This window comes from Branchiostoma lanceolatum, chromosome 16 (assembly GCF_035083965.1).
Source record: "Branchiostoma lanceolatum isolate klBraLanc5 chromosome 16, klBraLanc5.hap2, whole genome shotgun sequence".
Classification (NCBI taxonomy): Eukaryota; Metazoa; Chordata; class Leptocardii; order Amphioxiformes; family Branchiostomatidae; genus Branchiostoma; species Branchiostoma lanceolatum.
The window spans coordinates 1,370,522-1,392,108 of NC_089737.1; the positions used below are offsets into that span (position 1 = coordinate 1,370,522).

Sequence of the window (21,587 nt, forward strand, 5' to 3'; positions counted from 1 at the left end):
TATGCATAATATATATACATGCAGCAAACATAATGATGATGATGATATATTCCATGGATTCAATTTTTTTTATACACTAAAAAGTGTGAATCAGGCATACAAGAAATGTTTCATAGTGTAGAAAATACAAAATGTAATGTCATCAGCTACAAAAAGTCCTCATTGTCCTAATAGGTTACTCAGTATACTGTGGAAAACGGCAATGTACATCGGATGTAAGAGCGGCAACCTTGTGTTGTCCATACCTTTGGTTTCGAGGTAAAAACAGTAGCCTGCCATGGTCAGGTCCCTAGATTAGGCTAGGTGATGATCATCCTGTTAATTTGTACATATATGTGCTAATAATTATTATCAGAGTAAGAATTGTGTAACCTTGGTGTTGGAAACTGTGATGTCTGGTTTCCATGGTGACAAAGAATCATGAGCTCCTATTGGTAGTTCTCTTTCCTAGCTTTAACAGCCACAAGCTCCCGGGAGTGAGCCCAACATCCCCAGACAGTACGATTATGTATAATTAACTTACAGCATTCTAACATCTACTTGCACACTTTTCAAACAAACAAATGAAAGCATATGAAGGCCAATTTTTTTTCATTATATTGTGTAACTTGGCAAAAGCGTTCCCACCATGTTCTATAATTGCACTGCACTTACTTACATTGTACGCTTGACTTTGTGTTCACATGGATGTTGTACATATGACAATGGAATAAATAGTTTCATTTTCCAAGATGTTTTTAGAAAATTTATTTTTTAAGTATCCTGGCTGAGACAGTTGTATATCATACTTACTTCATAAAACAACCCAAAACCTCAAACCTTCGCCAAATTATTAGCCTTTTTAACTACGCAAAGCATACCCATATTTGCGTAATCTATGTACATTGTACAATGATGTTAACCTCACCATTTTTTTTTCAATTTTCCTCATTATCTTCGCTGAGAAGGTTATGCAGAGGGTAGCGTTTGTTTGTGTGTTTGTAAGAAACAGCATAACTCGAGAAGGCTTCAATGGATTGTCTTGATATTTGGTAGGTCTTGGTGAGACATGGAAATGATTACATTTTGGGTCCCCTAGCGGCTTGTTACGGTACTGCAGCGGAACTTCCTGTTTTGATATCTTGTGTTCTGGAGATGCTATGGTCCTGATTTTTGAGTGGTAGATAGCTCTTTTGACAGAGAGTAAGTGCTATAGGTTTGGGCCTCCTAGCGGCTTTTTAGGAACTGCAGGAGCAGGTTTTGCTTCAGACTTTGTAAGGAATAACTCAAGAAGGGCTTGATGGATGGTCATGATTTTTGGTAAGTAGATATTAAACTTGAGGTTCCGGGTTGGAGTTCAAATCTGACCGGGGGTTGGGTCATGACCCGGTTATCTGCCGGAAGTGCGTAGTCGTCACTCTGATTTCTGCCCGAGATTGCTTGGTGATGGTTTTAACTGTGCATTAATATTTTGAATCTTCTTAAAAGCCCGTGAGTTGTAGTATTTTGGGGCGCGGTGCAGCTGGTTCGCTATCGAAGCCTTTTTTGTATTAGTCCGCGGCAGCGGTGATGCGGTTCTCTCGCCTGATGACCCAAAATAGCATCGTTTTTAATGCATTTTCACCAAATTTGCGTCATCGGAGATTGCGAAAAAGTTATCACATGACTTTTTTTATTTTTTTTCATTTTTCAGAGACACCATTTACTAAGCTTTCTCAGCATATATGCCGTGACCCCAGGAAAACTCGTTTTTTCCAATCAGGTTTGATCAAAAAAGTGTAAAAAAAATGATAATTTTCGGGTCCAAATTTACATTCTACTATGGTTTCTACCCAATATAAAGGGACAATGGACAATACCGATAAATACATCGGAAAACAGCAGAAAACCGCTTTTCGACCATGTGATTCCATTTTCCGTCCTACTTTTCTTGGCGGAATTGTAGCCCGTTGACCTGAGGGTGTCGGCCTACATACAAAATCGTAAAAAAAACTCATGCACATTATTAAATACTTATTATGCAAATCAGTATCTAATTTGCATAATTAATGAAATTTTATACAGCTGCCGCATTCCATGTTGGACTCTCAAACATGTGACATATGTTACTGTGGAAGAGAGAAATATTAATAGATATCAAATATGCAAATGAAGACCTCATTTGCATAATTAATGAGAAAATACTATAACTCAAGATGGGCTTGATGGATGTTCATGATTTTTGGTATGTAGATAGCTTACGTGATACTTTGTATGATTTGACAATAATTATGCAAATCAGATTCTTATTTGCATAATTAATGAGACAATTTTAAAAATCATCAGTGTTCCATGATATGACTATTCAAATATGCGACATTTGTAACTGAGGAAGAGAGGAATGTTGATAAACTACTAGAATTCCATAGGTAAATGATGGCAATTTCATATTTGTGGCATTTCGTAGTTATGTGAATGTGAACATCGTTGAATCGAATTATGCTTATAAGCACCTCATTTGCATAATTAATTATGTTGATACTTTGGATAACTTCTGTTATTTGGGTGAAGACGATCAACTGGTATGATTTATAATTGATGAAAAACACTCCTAATACGTCAGTCGTAAAGGTTAAAATCATTTGGCGAAGGTATGAGGTCGTGGAACTCTAGTTAAACTTTTTTTTTGGTTTGCCACAACCCACATATTAAATATAAAGATGCATCCAATTTCCAGTTGAGCTGTCAACAAACAAACAAACACTTATTCAGAAACAAACAGCACCAATAACAACCTTCTTGGCAAAGGTAATAATCAGATTGAACAAATTGATCAGCAAAAAACAGCAATACTAAAACACTAGCCACAGTCATGTCCTTGGACAAAGTAGGCCATGCAAATAGAAGACAGAATCATTTGTAAGGTATCCTTGATTAACTCAATAAAATAAGAAGTTTCCTAGACTGAAGAAATTAATTCACAGCATTCCACCTCAACATGTCACTGAAATGTTTTGCTATGTTCACTACTAGTAGACATTCATCTTTCTATGGTTACAAAGTACATGTAGTACAAACATCATTTCAAGTAAGCAAACTCTGACTGTAGCCTGCGTACCATCCTCCATTGTTACCGCGGGCTCACCCATTTTGTAAGGAAGAGCCAGAGGTAAGTATGGAGGATGGTATCCAGGCTACTCTCACCTTCTTGTAGTTACATACCATGTATAGAACAGCACTGTCTTGGCATTACCACAATTTATCACAGTCTCAAGTCACCTCACAGAGGATGAACTGAGCTGAACTGAACAAGCACTCAAAACACAGGAAAGTTTCAACAAAGGTATTCTGTTATCATAGTTTTCAGCCCTAGGCTTTGGTCACATCAACCTCCTGTTGAACCTGGTGCAGCATTCCACATTATGTCCGACGGAGTACCCACTGACACAATCTTAAATAATTCATGCTTCATTCCCAGGAATTTGTGATACATTGTACATGGAATGGGCAAGGAGGTTATATAGACAACCTCCTTGGAATGGGGAACATTTATTGTAATGGGGTAGAAACTTTGATAACAAGGTAAAGTCAGTCCTTTATGTCACACTGTAGCTTTGAATAAACATGATCTACATAAATACATAGTGTAAAGCGCAAATAGATGTTTTATAAATAATAATCCTAAAACAGCCAGTTGCCTTTGTCCCCTTTTCATACACAACATGTTATAGTTCTGGTCATTTATCATAATTGTAGACAGATTGATATTACAATGTGGATATTACTGTCCATATATCCCTGCCACTAATCTAACTAAATTTTGATACAGGAAAGTACAGTAATAATCATAATACATGTAATAGCAATTGCAGAGATAATAATTTTTTATAAAAGCATGTTTGTTTTCATTATCAAAGCTGGACTACACTTGAACCAATCTGTGCTGTGTATACACCCCTCTTCCCCTGTACCCCACCATGTCCCAGCTCTCCTTACTTCCTTGCTACTGTAAATGCAGAAATGTACGCGGTGGTTCTAAGTCCACGGTTTTCTCGGTGAACTCTTTACAGTGAACTTAAAATTAGTGAAAAGCCGTTCCATCGTTTTAAACGCGATATCTAAACCACAGCGAACACTCCACTTTCTCCCCATCACGAAATAAAATCCCTGCAAATATTTCTGCATTTACAGTATGTCATAGTTCTCTGTACCCCACCATGTCCCAGCCTTCTGCTCTCCTTACATGTACTTCCTTGCTATATCATAGTTCTCTGTACCCCACCATGTCCAAGCCTTCTGCTCTCCTTACTTCCTTGCTATGTCATAGTTCTCTGTACCCCACCATGTCCAAGCCTTTTGCTCTCCTTACTTCCTTGCTATGTCATAGTTCTCTGTACCCCACCATGTCCAAGCCTTCTGCTCTCCTTACTTCCTTGCTATGTCATAGTTCTCTGTACCCCACCATGTCCAAGCCTTCTGCTCTCCTTACTTCCTTGCTATGCCATAGTTCTCTGTAAACCAGTCACATGTCTCCTTCAGAGCTGCAGACAAACAAGAGTTTATAGTTAACTGTCATACCTCAAAAAGGTTCTACAAAAAAAAATCGTACCCAAGAAATAACATAAAAATGTACTCAAGAAAGTTCATGGAAAAAATATATCAAAAAAGAAACTTAGAAGACAAAAATATTCTTTAAAAAGGGAAACTGCGAAACTCATTGTAGGGATATTAAATATACATTTGTACAATACCTACCATGATTGAACCTAGTGTCCCATACCACTCTTATATAGTCTTAACAATATTGGAACTCCAAGTTCTAATAAAAGATTCAATTTCCCAGTTTCCCTTATTTCCCTGTTTCCCTATTGAACAAAAAAGGAAGAAATATTACTAGTCTAGAGTGCCAAATGGTTGTTAGGCTAGACAGACTTGATATCTAGCTATCATATCAAACCTTTGGCCAAAAGACCTGATTGAGGGCATTGCACTTACCCTGTTTGATCGGGGTGAACTTGAAGTCAGGCTGGTACTTCCTGAGTTTGGCATTGCTGGCTGTCTTCTTGAACTGACCGTCAGATTTAGTGGTGTCAAACTGGGCAGAGTTAGGGTCCATACACATCAGACAAGTACAACATGTAAGAGGATGATGAAATGTGCAGTACATACTGTAATTATAACAATGATCATGAGATTGTTCAAGTAATCTTTTTTGAAACATTCCTTGGCTACTACAGTGCCTGCCATATAAAATAATACGAGGGTGTTCCATTGAGTTTTGCCTTTTGCTTCATAACATGCTCATTTTTTCATCAAATGAGTTGAAATTTGGCACCACTGTAAAGGCACATACCGTCTTGGGACTGAACTATCTCAGTTTGTTGTTTAAATTTACATCACAGACTGAGCTGATTTTAAACTGACCACACCCTAGTTAGTCCGTCGGAAGCAAAGAGCAGCACAAGGATGGTTCAATTACCGTGCAATTAAACATTGCTCCGACCCAATCATAGCCATTGTAGGAGACTGAAACTGCACATGTATCAAAAGCCATACTTTGTTAAGCCACATGCTAATTTTCACATTTAAAATCTAGTCAGTTTTTTTATTTTCGTTTCTAGAGTGGAGTGAGGTTTGAGTTGAATTCAGAGCGGTCGTCAGGGTCCTGAATAACCATTATGTTGATTAATGGTTTCTGTAGACTACTTTTCCATAGCTTAAGAGGAACAAAACTTATCATAATTTGTGGTATTTAAACACTTAATGACTGAGTGAGATTTTGTTCCTCTTGATTGATGGTAAAGTAATCTACAAAATCTTTAATCAACAGATTACGTATTCGGCTATGAATTCAACCGTCTCTAATATCACACCTCACTCCATTCTAGCAGCTGTAAAACAATGACTTAATATTTCAGAAATCAAAATTGGCATGTCACCTGTAGAGACATTTGTCATTATACATGTGTAATTTCAGCTTCTTACAGTAATCGTAAGTGACTCAGAGAGGAACTAATCTTGCTTCCGACGGACTAACCATGGTGTGGTCAGCTTGAAACCAGCTCTGTCTGTAATGAAAATTTGAACAACAAACTGAGATAGTTCAGTCCCAAGACGATATGTGCCTTTACATTGGTGCCAAATTTCAACTCATTTGATGAAAAAATGAGCCTGTTATGAAGCAAAAGGCAAAACTTAATGGAACACCTCGTATATACATGTAAGTGATGGTACAGGTTATGTCAGTAGCTGCCAAAGACAAGTACCGAAATTTCCCTTAACCATATCTCAGTTTTTTGTTTTCAAGATTTAGCAATTGAGTCTTATACGATTGGCAAGCCTGTTTATTGTTGTGTAATCTTCAGTCAGCTAAGGTAAACGTTTGGCCCCCATCTTACAAGTTTGGACTGGCCAGCACAATTTCCCTTTGACATCTATGATCACGCATGCTTATTTTTGCATACACGTCTGGTATTTTCGTTTCAGTGCCATGTTTTGTGACAACAGTACCATCTACCATCCCCCCCCCCCCCGAAACATGAAGGATACAATGACCTCTCCTTTAAAGTCCATGGCCTCCACCACCAGCTCTGCACACTCCTTAATGGAGATTTCATCTTCCTCACCGACTGGTAATAAAACAACAAACAGACCTCATTATGACCAGTCCTGATCAATGTACTCATGACCTTAAGGACAAATTTACTGCTGCTGTGAAAATGGCACTCGGGGCTGTTCAGATACCAAATACAAAATTTAAAGACTAGAAAGGCAACGTTTTCGAGCAAATACAGCATGTTTAGCCAAGGAGGTTTAATACAACCTCCTTGGTTTAGCCCATAATCCTCCCCATTCAAAAAATGAACTGTCCCAAAATAACACTTGGGCAAATTGACATACCAAGAAAATACGTCTGCCCAAAAGCGATCTATTGCAAAGTCATCCCAGTCCGAAATAGAGATTTCCCAATTTTACCCCCTATGCAAGAACAGACTCTTCCACATGCAGCCACATACATGTACATTATTGACCATTCTAAAATACTTCCACTCAAAAAATGGATCACCCCAATCCAAAATTTAATTTAAAAACAATTAGTCCCTCCATATAGGAATTGCCTCTTCCAGTGGCACCTATACACAATATATACCAGTCCAAAACCACATCCATTTAAACAACACAGTATTAATGGCGACCCCCCTGGACAATAGTTGTTCGGGTATGAAGTAGTGCGTCACATTGATTGAAAAGGCGTAGTTTTCCTTCTGTGCACGTTATCGAGGCTGAAACTGTGGTGAATGCAGGGCCCTAGCCAGCGCCAGTTTTGCCAAAATTTACGGAACTTTGCTGTGTGTTACGGAAAAAATTCAAAACCAATCCGTAAACCTTGACGGACAAAAGGGAGAAAAGATATAGACAGGGCTTGAACTTTTGCAAAGATCTCCAGAAAAGAAGCGGAAGTTTGAGGCGAAGTCGATTCAGGTTATTTCTATCTTCCGCCAGCAACAGGTGACAACCCAAAGGTGGCTTTATAGCGAGTAATAGCAGACAAACGGAGGCGCGGTGGTGGCCAGTGGTTCGTGGGCCGAGAGAAAATCAGCATCGTGCGCCCCCCTCCCCACTACAATTCTGGCCGGTCGCACCGGGCTGACGTTTTTTGTGTTGTTTTCCCCGGTTCACCGCCAGTTATAGCCACACAAAAACAACTTCAGAAATACTCCGGTAGTTACCAGGCTTTCCGTAGTTTTTGGTAAACATTGTTTAAGTTTTACCCACTTAACAAGTAGTTACACGCACTTTCTTACCGGAGAAATCGACCATGGAAAACATGGAAGGGAAACATTGAACGTCTTTAGGGCGTTCTGTCTAAAGTAGGGTGTCTCATTTCCTATATATTTATTACAGGGCACAAACGGGACCCGTGTTGAAGATGTTTTATTTCTGCCAACTTAGATTCACGTGTAGATTTGTCAAATAAATAATAAAGTTTTGTGGTGCTAAATTTCATTTATTTGCCAATTGTATACAATGAAGGCCCAAGTAATTTTTCACCAAATGAGATGGTATTATCAAAGCTATGTCTACCAGCAAAACTTGTCCCTCAAAATGCTGGAGATAGCGTTTCACAGGGTCTAGATTTCAAAATTTCCCGGGGGAGAATACCCCGGACCCCCCTAGAATTGTCGCGCCTACGGTTCGGCGCTCGCTATGTTAGGTTTATACAAAAATTTTGGGCTTACGGAATTAAATTTCTGGCTGGCTAGAGCCCTGGGTGAATGGTAGAGGAATACGTCAGTTTTGAGACTATATGACTTGGATTACCATGTTTGTTCGGTCGACTTGGATTTGCACCTGAATATTGTTATCGCCCGACTACTGTGAGTTGGCTGCAGTATAGTGACCTCTGCTGGGGGTCATATCAAAGTGGCCTTTAAAAGAGAACGAGCAGGCATATTTAAGCTCATTTTCACATATTTTGTAGATTGAAGCTTGAAGTTAAACATATTAAAATCTGGCACCCGAATTGTGCACCTTACTATAAATTTTCAAGCGTCGAAGCTTCTTACTTTGGGATCCTTAACCATGTAAATAATCCCTATAGGTGAAATACTGTGGTCTGCAACCATAAGGGACTGTACGTTATTTACTGGAGGGTATGGTGCAAAGAGGGTCCGTTAAAAAAAAATTTTTCCATGGCTCTCCCCCCGGCTCAATTTTTTTTTTCCATGGCTCTCCCCCCACTCAGATTTTTTTCAATTGCCCTCCACACGGAGTGTACATTAAACAGTAGGGGTCCTTCCCAGTGTGAGTGGCTCAAATAAATCTGTCTAGATATGCAGCTTGTACTCTTTAGTATTTCCAAGTAACATTACACTAAAGAAACTTCCTGAAGAGTTGGATTCAGGCAGATGTACAGTACACGAATAGGGCTGTACATTACTGACTGACCTGAGAGAATGATGGGGTCGACCTCCTGATAGTCCTTCAGCACCCACACCATGAGGCGGGCCAGGTCCTGTGGAAGGGTTAACAGCATACATTCATACTGTTCATCATTTGACCAATTTTTATTCAGTACAGTAAGTTTTCTGCCAAAGTGTAATGCCGCCTTTGGCGGCCTTTAGCAGGCATGCGTCTCTTTAAGGTACCAACACGCCCTGTGAACCGCCCAGACCTCCGATACGATTGCTATCAACGTACTTGTCAATGGAAACCGCCTTCTTTGGTTCCTCGAAACAATTTCAAACATATTGACAGGCAGTTATTGGCTCATTTGAACCAATTTTAGCGCACATCTTTAGTTAACTTGTGGACGATGGTTGACAAATTTTAGTGCAGTTATCCGGCATTGGTGACAATGCGCCGTGCAGAAATGTGGAGTCACTAACAATGGAGTGAATGGGAACCGGTTTGGGATTTTGGGAGTCCGTGCAATTAACAAAAGTTTGTGTTAATCCCATGCAATTAGCTGGCTTTTACTGTAATTCAATATTCAAGCCTTTCCACGACTGCACATCAACTAAATTATTTCTTTGGATGAACATAAAAACAGTCTGTGCACTCAGGCAGTTCAATCACACACACACACACACCACCCCCCATCCCAATTTTTAGTTTCCAGTCCTCCTGCTATGTCTAAGAACCAAGGAAATAACTTGGTGTGGCCAACAGAGTAAGCCAGGTTGAATGATTTTGATAGTCTGTTCAACAGACTATCAAAATCATTCAATCTGGCTTATTTCCTTTTTAGAAAGTGTTTCATGCAATCATTCCTATACATTGTATAAGTTTAGAAATCAACATACTATGTATTTAGCACATATCCAAAAAACTTACGTAAGAATAAATAAACTGTCTCCTTGGTGATCCTGTGCCCCAGACTGTCAATGGTTTGTTGTCCCCTGTTAAACAAACATTTGATTACATTCATCTAAGCAGCTACAGTTATCCACATTACATGGTGCAGAAACAAAGCACAGAAGCTACATGTACCTAATATAAACAAGGCCACTTTTATGCCAATGCAGGAGTTTTAAATTTGTGAATGTCTTTAATTACTTGGATGTTATTTTTTTCTAAAACAATACAGCCATAATCAGTTAAGGCGCCTGACAAACACAAACATGCTGTACATCTGAACCAATTCATGATGTTGTGCTTAAAGAGAGTCAGAAGTGCCGAGGTCAGAATACCCGACGAGACCAAAGGGACAGAAACGTTGGATAACAAGCTGCAGCAGAGCCAAAACCTACACCACTCCTTCCTTTGATCAAAAGCTACCTGCACCGAAACATCAAGACCAATTAGAAAGGGACTGGACAAAAGATACAAAAACTAGAACACATGCTGCAGTACAAGGTCAGCTGCTGGGAGGCCCAAATTTAACCTTGACCTTTGCATCCATGACATTTACCCACATTCCAAAAAATCATCATAATCCATCCAAAGGTAACAAGAGTTCCACGACCTCATATCTCCATGAACAATTCTATTCATGCAAATGACTTACATATTTGAATAATATATGATTGGTCACAAACACCTAACTTACACATGTTGCAATATTGACAGTCCTATAATTTTCCAATTAGATGAATTATGGTGTTTTTGCATTAATTATGCAAATTAAGAATTTATTTGCATAATTGGTATCTGTTGATGCTCCACTTTCCATAAACTACATACTTAACATGTATTTGAGTCTGATAATGGTAAACACTGCAAATATAGATTTTCCTCATTAGCTATGCAAATCAAGTCCCAATTAGCATAATTCGCACTCCATTGTGTATATCTCTATCCAAGCTATCTGTATGCTAAATATCATGGAAATCCGTTGTTCCTTTGTTCAATTATTCTCCTTAGAAGATTTTCACAAAAACGCCCCTGCAGTTCCAGAGGAAGCTGCTAAGGGGCCCAAACCTACACCACTTCTTTATTACATCACAAGCTATTTGCCACCCAAAAATCAAGACCACAGCACGTCCAGGTCAAAAGATACAAAAATTTAAGTTCTGCTGCAGTACCAAGGTCACATACCAGGGGGCCCAAAATCGACCTAGAATTTCGGCTTCACAACACCTGCCCACATACCAAATATAATCATAATCCATCAAGAGGTTCTTGAGTAATCCTGACTACAGTAGTCGGAAACACAAACAGACAAACAAACAGACAAACAGACACACCCAAAACAATATCTCCATTTTTCATGGAGATAATAAGTTATAACTCACACACGCATGTACACACACACACATACATACACACGCACATGCACGTGAGCACACACACACACACAAATCGAGCCAAAAACTACAACTCCATGATAAGTCCCACATTGCAACACTTACTCTTTGCTGTGTAGACCTTGTGCACAAGCCCGGGCACCACATGGCCATCCTCCAGGTTGAAGTTATCATGAGGGCCAAATACATTCGTGGGAATGACTGAGGTAAACTTGCAGCCATGCTGAACATAGTATGCCCTGCAATGGAAGGAATTGACAGTAACTTGGTATGGAATGACAGGAGATTTACTGGAAAATTTGGGCACAGAGAAAGAATGATACCACAAGAAATAAAGATATACCCAATACTGTAAATCACTTTACGGTTCCGGTTCGGAATTGTTTTGACCGCATACCTAAATAGTGCATGAAGATAAGACGCAAATCCTAGGTTTTCTCGTTAGTTTTGGCTCCTGATTTTTCAGCTACACTGTATCGCTATAGCAGTTTGTAATCTTTTATATTTCCTGAAAGACTCGATCTTCGTAGCGTTTTACGGTTTCTGAGTTTTGGTCGTCTGCGAAGACTTCCTGGTATAAGTGCGCGATGACGGTAACGCGGCCTTGTCGCCTGATTACCCGAATTGTGCGTTCTATGTGCGTTTTGCATGGTTTCGCACCATCGGGGATTGCAGAAAACGTATCCTCACAATTCTTTTCATGTTTCCCAATTGCACAGACAGAATGATGACCTTTATTCCCATGTCATTATTCTAGGAAAAGTCTTATTTTCCTTCCAGCGGCCTTGGAAGAATGCCCAAAAAATAGCAGTTTGGGGGATGAAAATTGCTTTAAATGACGGTTTTCACCAAAAATGACGTTTCCACAGATTCAAAATATCAAATTCGTCTGTCGTTCAGTGGCAAGGCACCCCTATCCATTGGAAACATTTAATTGCCCGAAAAAGGATGTTCGGAGAAGCACTATTGCTTTTCTGGGAACGAGTCAGGTCGGCCCCGAATTGTAAAAAAAACTCAGAACCGAGACCTTAGTATATCGGCAGGAAAATATAGCGATTTGGGGAAAATGGAGTAGGTCAAGGCACTTAAATTTAACGGAGGGGAACAAACATTACTGTCTCAAGTATTAGTGATCAAATATTAGCGATGATGAAATTTTAGCTGTTCACTAGTGACCGTTAAATCAACTAAAACAAGAGTCTTAGGACCCAAAATCTCCATGAAACTTTGTTTTGTATTAACAGTTCCTCCCATTTTATATCATACTCTATGGTATGACCCACACCTGTGGGGGGGGGCAGGAGAAGTGACCCACTTTCGCTATAAATAGCTACTACAAGTAACAGATGTTCCACAATATGCAATGGACAACACTGCAAATATAGATTTTCCTCATTACTTATGCAAATTAAGTCTAATTTGCGGTTCATTGTATACATCTCTGTCTAAGCTACCTGCATAGCAAATAACATGAAAATCTGTCGCTCCTTTCTTCAGTTTTTCGCCTTAAAAGATTTTGACAAATACACCATTGCAGTTCCAGTGATACATACCAGGGGGCCCAAAATCGACCTTGACCTTTATCCTCCCGACACCTACCCACATACCAAATATCATTACAATCCATCTACACGTTCTATAGTTATGCTGACTTTACGCATCCGGTGACACAAACATACACACACGGTGACACAAACATACACACACGCGCACACACACGCAAACACACTAACTTTGCATGATTTGCACTTCAGTGTGTACATCTCTGTCCAACCTACCTGCGTACCAAATAACATGAAAATCTGTTGTTCCTAGGGATGCGTACCGAAACCCACGTTCAGGTTCAGGTCCGGACCGGTACGCAGAGGTTTCGGTTCAGGTCCGGACTTATTAGGTCCGACCCGAGCCCATGGCATATTTTGATAATTGCCTTCGCCGCATAATTATGCGGCGGCGTTTGATCTGGTGATATCGTCGCAACTGTCTTGCAATGTTTAATAGTAGTAACGTTACCTCCAGCAGTGAGAATGACCTTTCTCACAAAGTTTACACTTTTCCTGGTTCTGTTGGAGTTTGATTACATGGTCCCATACAATGTTGTTAGGGGAATAGCTCGCCGTGACATCGGTGCCCCACAAAGATCAAGCAAACATGACCCCATCTTGGGTCTAGCGCCAAGAAAAACACGCTAGCGCTTATCCACAGTTATCCAATATGGCACCCATTGGGACCATGAGGCCTTCAACCAATCACATCGCTAGCTTCCCTTGACGTCATCAAACCTCGCGAGAGCTTGCGACAACTCGCGAGACTTGGGAATTTCATCATGGCCGCTGTGAATTGGCAGTGTTTTCGTCTTTTTCGAGCGCAAACTTCGCGATCTATGGAAGGTTAAAGATGGTCTAGAACGAAAAACATATATGTGAGTGCTAGATTTTTTTTATCGGTCCAGTACCGAAATAACCGGAAAACTGGGTTTCAGTTTTTCAGACCTGAACCGAAACGTTTTTTCAGGTCCATAACCGGACCGGCATAACCGGTACGCATCCCTAGAACTTGTTCCTTTCTTCAGTTATTCTCCTTAAGAACATTTTTACAAATAGGCCATTGCAGTTCCAGTGACACATACCAGGGGGCCCAAAATCGACCTTGACCTTCCTTCCTCTAACACCTACCCACATACCAAATATCATTACAATCCATGTACATGTTCTACAGTTATGCTGACTTTAAGCATCCGGTGACACAAACATACACACAAACACCAAACGTACGCAAAACAGTATCTAAATGAAAAATCCTTTTTTTTATGATTAAGTAACAGTAATCAAGAATTACAGTACTCTATTGCATACACTATCAACAACATACCAGTGTTTCACAAAATCATTTAGAGATATTGTTGGTTGATTTGTTTATTTTTTCAGTGTCGAAGTCCAAAGTTCATGCACTGTGGTATTACTACAAGGTCTCATTCATGAGTTTTTTTGCCCCATAGGCTTACATGTTATAATACGTGTTTTACACATTGGGCGTGATCGTAATTAAGCTATTATAGGAAATGTGCCAATGTTATGTATATCTCTGTCTAAGCTACCTGCATACTAAATATCATGCAAATCCGTTGTTCCTTTGTTCAATTATTCTCCTTAGAAGATTTTCACAATAACGCCAGAGGAAGCTGCTAGGGGGCCCAAACCTACACCATTTCTTAATTACATCACAAGCTTTCTGCCACCAAAAAATCAAGACCATAGCACGTCCAGGTCAAAAGATACAAAAATTGAAGTTCTGCTGCAGTACCAAGGTCACATACCAGGGGGCCCAAAATCGACCTTGCATTTTGCCTTCACAACCCCCGCCCACATACCAAATATCATTATCACATAGCTAGATTGCGTCGACCAATCAGAAGCCTCCATTGCCCATGTGTTATGGGGCCATAACACACCCGGGCTATAACACACCACTTATTCCATTTTGTAGAGGGGGTGTCTTTTCTATGAATCTTTTTCTTACCCTTGTTCAGAAAAATATATTTTCTCAAAATTCACAAAATCTTCTTAGAATACGTGAAAAAAATGAACAAATTTCAATTTGAGTGAAATTTAAACGAGAGGACTAAAAACAATATTTTTCACATCCCTACCAAGAGAGTGGAACCGTCCGCAGACGGTTGTTGCAAATTTGTCGGGCATCATCACCCGTCCCACAGTTTTATGTCGAGGAACTGACAGACGCCGACTTAGAGTCAGTTTTCGGGTCAAACGCCCCCCTCCCCAGGGCGAACATGTAACTTCCCCAAACCGATGTGTTGGCGCATCGAAAGAATTAAGACTCGATATGTGTACGCTTCTGTGGGATTTCTTTTCCGGCTTGAGCAATAATTATCCGGGGAAACTACAAGCAAAGGGGAGGTAAACATGCACGATTCTTACCACACCTAGGCGTCCAACAACCCGTCAATTTGTAACCGTGTGGGCTCGAAGACAAGTCACCGCTTGTTTACATTGGATTATATGAATATCATATCTACAATGGATTGATTTTACATGTATAGTATCAAATAAAGAATCTATGTATTATACAGAAATTTGTCTCTCTTATATGGGTCAGATTAGATAGGCTATGTGATAATAACGTTAATGACCCGCCTGTTCCTCGGTGTATATGGTGTCATAACGCCTGGTCATGTGCTATAACCACCTCATAAAACCACCTCGTTCGCTTCGCTCACTCGGTGGTTTTATTCGGTGGTTATAGCACATGACCAGGCGTTATGACACCATATACACCGAGGAACAGGCGGGTCACTAACCCTTAATTATAATCCATCCAGAGGTTCTTGAGTTATGCTGACTACAATAGTCCGGAAACACACACACACACAGACACGCCAAAAACAATATCTCCATTTTTCATTGAGATAATTACAAACTGCACATAACGCTTGGAACCATTAATTTGACACCTTTACACCTACAAGTCACGTCAAGTCAAGTCAAAGCCTTTACTTTACTTCGAGTGCTTGTTCGGCCATGATATGGCCGCATTTCGACAAGGTCGAAGTGAAACGGAGGGGTAGGAGTCACGGTACAAAAATAAACTTAACGAAAACTTAACGTAACCGATGTCAATACAATCATAGAAAATACATCAAAATAAACGCACCATTGTGTAATAAATCAACAAGCGGACTATAGAGTATTTCGGTAATCATTGAGTGTATCGTGTACGTTGTTTTTGCCGCCATTGCTACATGTGTGTCACTCGTCCAAATCATTGACATATCTCGGGAAAACTACGTCTTCAACATAGGACCCGATATGGCGGTGCCTTACGTAATCTGTTCCAAACAAACCATAATCCAACACTATACAACAGTGTCGCTGTTTACCAATAATTTTGATAGTCACAACAACAGTTATTTATCAATTTCTCTGTCAACCAACGGCCACTTACACTAGTTACAATAGGCAGCACTTGTCACAGTTGATACGCCGATACACTCATGATGCTGCGGCCAAAATAAATACTCCTGAAAAACATCGTCCTTAGCCTCCGATGCAGACTCAACCCGGCTGTTTTCTTTTTCAAGTTATTGTTTTTATACTACAGTCAAACCTGCCTATAGCGGTCACTCAAGGGACTGGCCAAAATTGACCGCTATGGACAGGTGGCCGCTCTATAGAAACGGTTGATTGATTACGAGCAATAAGTGGCACATGTTTTCTGTACCCACTGAGAAACATTTATTTACATACATGTACAGTCAAACTTGGTCTACCGACCACTTCCACAAGACGACCATCGGCTCAAGATGACTGCTTTTGGTAGGTCCGGATTTTTCCACAAGCAAATTTAAGTCCAAGTCGATCCATCGATCCGCCCCCAATCCGGAGCACATGCGACCAAAATGTTGCCAAAGACAACCGTGTCATTTTCAATTGCGCGGCGACATCATTTATCAGCAAATAATTGCGGAATTTCACGGTAAAATCAGCCTGTTTGGGTCGGATTCCTTGCCGGGAGAAAAAACAACAGCTGCAAGATGGCGCTTGAGGTCATAGGTTCATTGGGATAGTCTACTGTAATGTAGGTGCAGCTGCATGTGAGAGTTATAATTTTACTCTACATTAAATAGTACAAAATGTAAACTTATTTCGTCAAAGAAGTTCTTTGAATAAAGAGAACAGAATATGCAAAGAATGGATGACTTTATAACCTTATTTTAGAGGATAAAAGGCGTCTGTCTTTTTTTAACAAACTGCTCCCCCATGGTACTACTAGCAGTGAAGTAACCCAAGTAAGCAAAGCGTCCCGCTAGGACCGCGCACCAAGAGGCTCTTTTTGTCTGCAAATTTCTGTCGTCTTAGCGGTTTTGGAAATTCAAAACCAACACAAGGAGCAAAATAAAACCATGTACAACATTTTCATGGGTAACACTGCATCTATAATGACATTTTTTTCCGCGGGGATTTGAAAGAAGTCTCCCGAATCTTGCGGCGACCATGTGCCGTGACCGTTATCGGCAGTGTTTCCAGACCCGCGGGATCGAAAATCGTGTGGCCGCGACCGCGTTGGACAGGTGACCGCTATAGCCTAATTCTTAATGCTTATGTCAATGGGAAAAATCCAAAGGACCGACAAAAAGTGACCACTATGGGCAGGTGGCCGCTATGCAAAGGTGACCGCTAATACAGGTTTGACTGTATTATATTTTTTTTCTTATTGCTGGCCGGGGCCAGCAATAAGAAAAAAAATATAATAGTATAAAAACAATAACTTGAAAAAGAAAACAGCCGGGTTGAGTCTGCATCGGAGGCTACATCGTCCTGCGGCAGATCCATTCTTATGTTCCATTGCACAGTCGTGGCTACTGTAAAACTTGGGGTCTAATCCTTGAGTGCCTGCTACAGCTATCAAAGTGCGAGTAACTAACGTTTGCTTGCACTACTGCCCAGTTAAATGTGCAAACCACCAGGCGGAAACGAAAAATAAACACAGGTCATCGGCCTGTACCAAGCAAACAGCACTGCAGTAGAGGGGAGTACGATTCTCGTGTGCCCCTATCGTCTTAGCCGTGGTGGGGGTGTTTGTTGGAATGTAATTAACAGTTTTTGCATTACCCTGCTGAATCTTAATTGGCAAGCCAATACTCAAAAGTGTCGAATTAAAAGGGTGTCGAATTAATGGTTCCTACACCCCCAAAAAGGCACTTTCCAGCTGTAAGTGGACAGCTGCATCACCCACAATGTTGGGCTGTGCACGTCCGACCTCGCGTGAGGCTGCCGAACTTTGCCTGCTAATTTCTTCAGCTACAAACAAGCTTTCATCTGTATGACGCTTGAGATCAGCTGGGCTAGCTAAAAGGGTATTTCCTACCGACATAAACACACGTTAATGCAGCCGTTTATTTTTTGGCTACGGACTCTTTTAGGGTACCCACTCGTAGTAATACATAAATGAGACCATAATCAGGTCCAGTTCCAGGTCTGGACTTGGACCTGTTCCTTTGGAACAAGACCTGAACCTGAATTTTCTGCGAGTACCCACCCCTAATCTTTACTGCACAAAAATTAAAACTTTCTAAACTCATTAATGCAAACATCTGAAAATGTCACCTTTTTTTTAGAAATATCAGTCTATTGGTTATGATGATGGAACTACTGTGTGCTGGGAAAATGCCTGTAGTATCATTCTAGAACATTGGTACTTCCACAGGCAGTATCGTAAAATTAAGGAAATCAACTGGCAGATTTAGTTAGGTACAAAGTTTCACAGCTACATGTGCAATACTTGATTTGCCAAATTCACTGTCAGTCAATCAAATGCTCTGCAGTGTATGGACAGTGGAAAGTTTACAAAAGGAGGAATCAGAAGTTACAGATTTACCTGTTCTGCACATCTATCATCCTTTTGGCGTAGGAATAGCCAAAGTTGGAGTCATGGGGAGGGCCATTGTGGACCTATGGGAACAAAAAGTCAACTTACTTTATAACATTCACTACCATAATACCACCACTATTCATTTTACCGCCAAATTTAAAAATCAATGAATTACAAGAGATCTACTGGTGCAGCAACAGTGATTTCCGAGGTATGCACACTTCAGACATCAAGGTGTTCAATACACTCTAAAAAAAGGCCCGAATAGCGATGTATTCGAAGACAACGAGGTCAAATGCTTTCTACCCCTTATAAGGACAGCCAAGTATGTCGTGGGAAGAACATATCATCATCATCATGTCATCGCACATTGTTCGCTGGATTTGCATATGATAATCACACGTGCTTCCAGCTCAAGACGATTATTTGAACAACAGCAAAATAAGTTTCTTTTATAACTAGCCTTCAACTCGTGTTAAAGTGTATCTATCGTCAAGAACGGTTGTATACTACTAGCCGTAACTGTGGCTGACCTGGCGCAAAATAGGATGTCGCCATTTTTACTGTTTCTGCCCGAGGCCTGCCCCTCCCCGTATTGCGTACATGAAAATTCCTGCGAAGATCTCGGCGAAACCAATAGTTTGAAGGGTGTCAGGGTGTTATTTCCACAAAGCACTGAGAAATACTTTGTATATATATGACATGTATCACACTGTATGCATGGTATTCATTCACTTATTAAATTTTCCATCAAGCAACAGAAGTTATAGGAGGATTATGAGCCTTCTATTGTTCGGTCCCAAAACCTGTGGCTCAACCAATTTGCACCCCTTTGCCGCAGCTTGGGACTCCACATCTATACCAAATTATCATTATTATTATTACTATTGTTGTCGTCGGTAAGAACTTATGTTTGTATATTATGCGTAATTTTGTACTTTCGTGTGAGATGCCCGATATCTGCTATTGCTGCCTGGGTTGTCTTGTATTGCATGTTGTAATTCAATAAAATAAATATACCAATAATTTTTGTCTTTGCATGGGGTGATGCAAATTAATATCAAACCTTTACTCAAGAACGAATAAATCTTCAGATCTGTGATGTTAAACAGCCAAAGAAAATGTCTTTATTTGCATGGCACATGGCCGAGTTTCTTCCTGGCAGTATTATGGAACTCCCTTCCATGCGCACGCCCATTCTCAGTGCATTTCCACTCTATCGATAGCGATATTTCCTTTTTAGGAGAACAAGAGAGACAAAAAACATACACAGCATAAGTGGCAAAGACAAGCTATAACATCGAGATATGAGCTACTCCTTTGCTAAATTAGTATCGCTTTAGAAATTGCAGTAAACGTGGCGGTATAATGGTAGTGGATGTTATATGAATCTGATTCTAACACTGAATATGAATCTAACACTGAGAATACGAATAAAAACACTTTATACATTGTAAGTTCTCTAAAGCACATTTCCAGCTTTAAAACTTGAAGAGCTTAAAAGTTATTCTTACATTCCTTTGTCTTCTTTTATTGTATCCTACCAAAATACCAAGTAAGTCTCTCACCATAGTTTCATCTATGGGGTATGTCGTCTTGTCAGGAAAGATGCAGGTAGAGAGACATGAGACACATTTCCGTACACCATTTTTGTAGGCCAGATGTAGCACGTTGTCATTAATACGGATATTGTTCCTCTGGAAAAGAGCATTCATATTAAGCATCATTCAACACAATACATGAGGCTGGACAGGGTATTTCTGACCAAAGGTTGTACCATTTTACTTCAGCCCACCGGAGTATGGCATTTGGCCCGTCTGTCTGTCTATAGCACGTGTCCATTTCTGTTAGTGTGTGTTCATGTGAGTATATGCATGTGTGTTTCTACACTGCAGTTTCAGTATGTTCTGTACAACCAAAGGGCACAGTGTAGTTCCTGTATGTTCAGCCAGAGGGTGCCATCTTTGATTACTGGTTGTTCAAAGAAAAAAGTAGACTAGTCTCAAAATTTAACAAAGAAAGCTGCCCGTGGCTCAAAATCAACCTTGTCTTCCCAAGACCTACCCACATATCAAATATCATCACAAACCATCCTGACCGCAAATTTCCAGAAGTACGTACATACACACACACACCAGGGTTGGACAAGTTTTCAAAAATTCATTTGCCCTATCGGACAAGTACATAAAAAATCTACTTGCCCGAACCAATTTTTCACTTGCCCGAAATCTAAATGATATTTTTCTTTGCATTTTTGGTTGTTGTAATCATGAATTCTGTTATTTTTCAGTAAAAACGTCTTCTTAAGCATGTAATTATAGCAAAGTTTTAACTACAAGACCAAGCTGTGTGGATGTCATGACCTTATTTACGGGAAATGACAAAAACTTGAACAAGAAGCACGATGTTACAGCGTATCTTCTTTAACTTAAACCACACCAATAAAATCGGAGCGACGGGAAAAAATTGAAACAGACTTTGGGCAAAAATTCTAAGGTAAAGACACAGGCTTAATATACAGTCAAACCTGTCCAAAGCGACCACCCGGGGGACCGAGCAAAAACGGTCGCGATGGACAAGTGGTCGCCATGAAGAGGATTCCACTCATAACATGTTTCCAGGTCGAGATGTTCAAAATATACAGTGTCTACGTAGATGGATGGAAAATTATATGATTTTAGACAGCATGACCCCCACCAGGTTCAATTCTCATTGACAGAAAGATCCTACAGAAATTACATTTTCTGTTATCGTTATAATATTTGTATACTACATCGTGTTGTGTACAAATATTCGTCATACTTTTGACTAAAAAAAAATGTCTGCCTCTATGATCTCGCAGCGCCCTCCCGTATTCACACGTTATGTTTGAGTACACAACCGCACATATAAATCTGAAATCTGACTTTTTGATGCCATGCACTACGTGATCGTATTCAAACCGAACCGAGCTTGCGGTAAACTATAAGATTGCGATGGGTACAACAACAA

The 21,587-nt window shown here is 40.1% G+C and overlaps 1 protein-coding gene across 2 annotated transcripts in view; it reads right to left on the bottom strand.

The window, feature by feature from the left end:
- Positions 1-574: 574 nt before the first annotated feature.
- The window catches only part of LOC136421326 (GDP-L-fucose synthase-like), a 45,231-nt gene continuing 24,218 nt past the window's right edge, over positions 575-21,587 (bottom strand). For both annotated transcript variants that reach the window (XM_066408553.1, XM_066408554.1), the window contains exons 4-11: positions 20,165-20,293; positions 18,603-18,676; positions 11,313-11,446; positions 9,796-9,860; positions 8,908-8,974; positions 6,508-6,587; positions 4,954-5,053; positions 575-4,499 (exon numbers count right to left, since the gene is read on the bottom strand). In XM_066408553.1, coding sequence (XP_066264650.1) covers positions 4,444-4,499; positions 4,954-5,053; positions 6,508-6,587; positions 8,908-8,974; positions 9,796-9,860; positions 11,313-11,446; positions 18,603-18,676; positions 20,165-20,293 — 705 coding nt within the window. In that variant the 3' untranslated portion in view covers positions 575-4,443. The remainder of the gene's footprint in view (positions 4,500-4,953; positions 5,054-6,507; positions 6,588-8,907; positions 8,975-9,795; positions 9,861-11,312; positions 11,447-18,602; positions 18,677-20,164; positions 20,294-21,587) is intronic.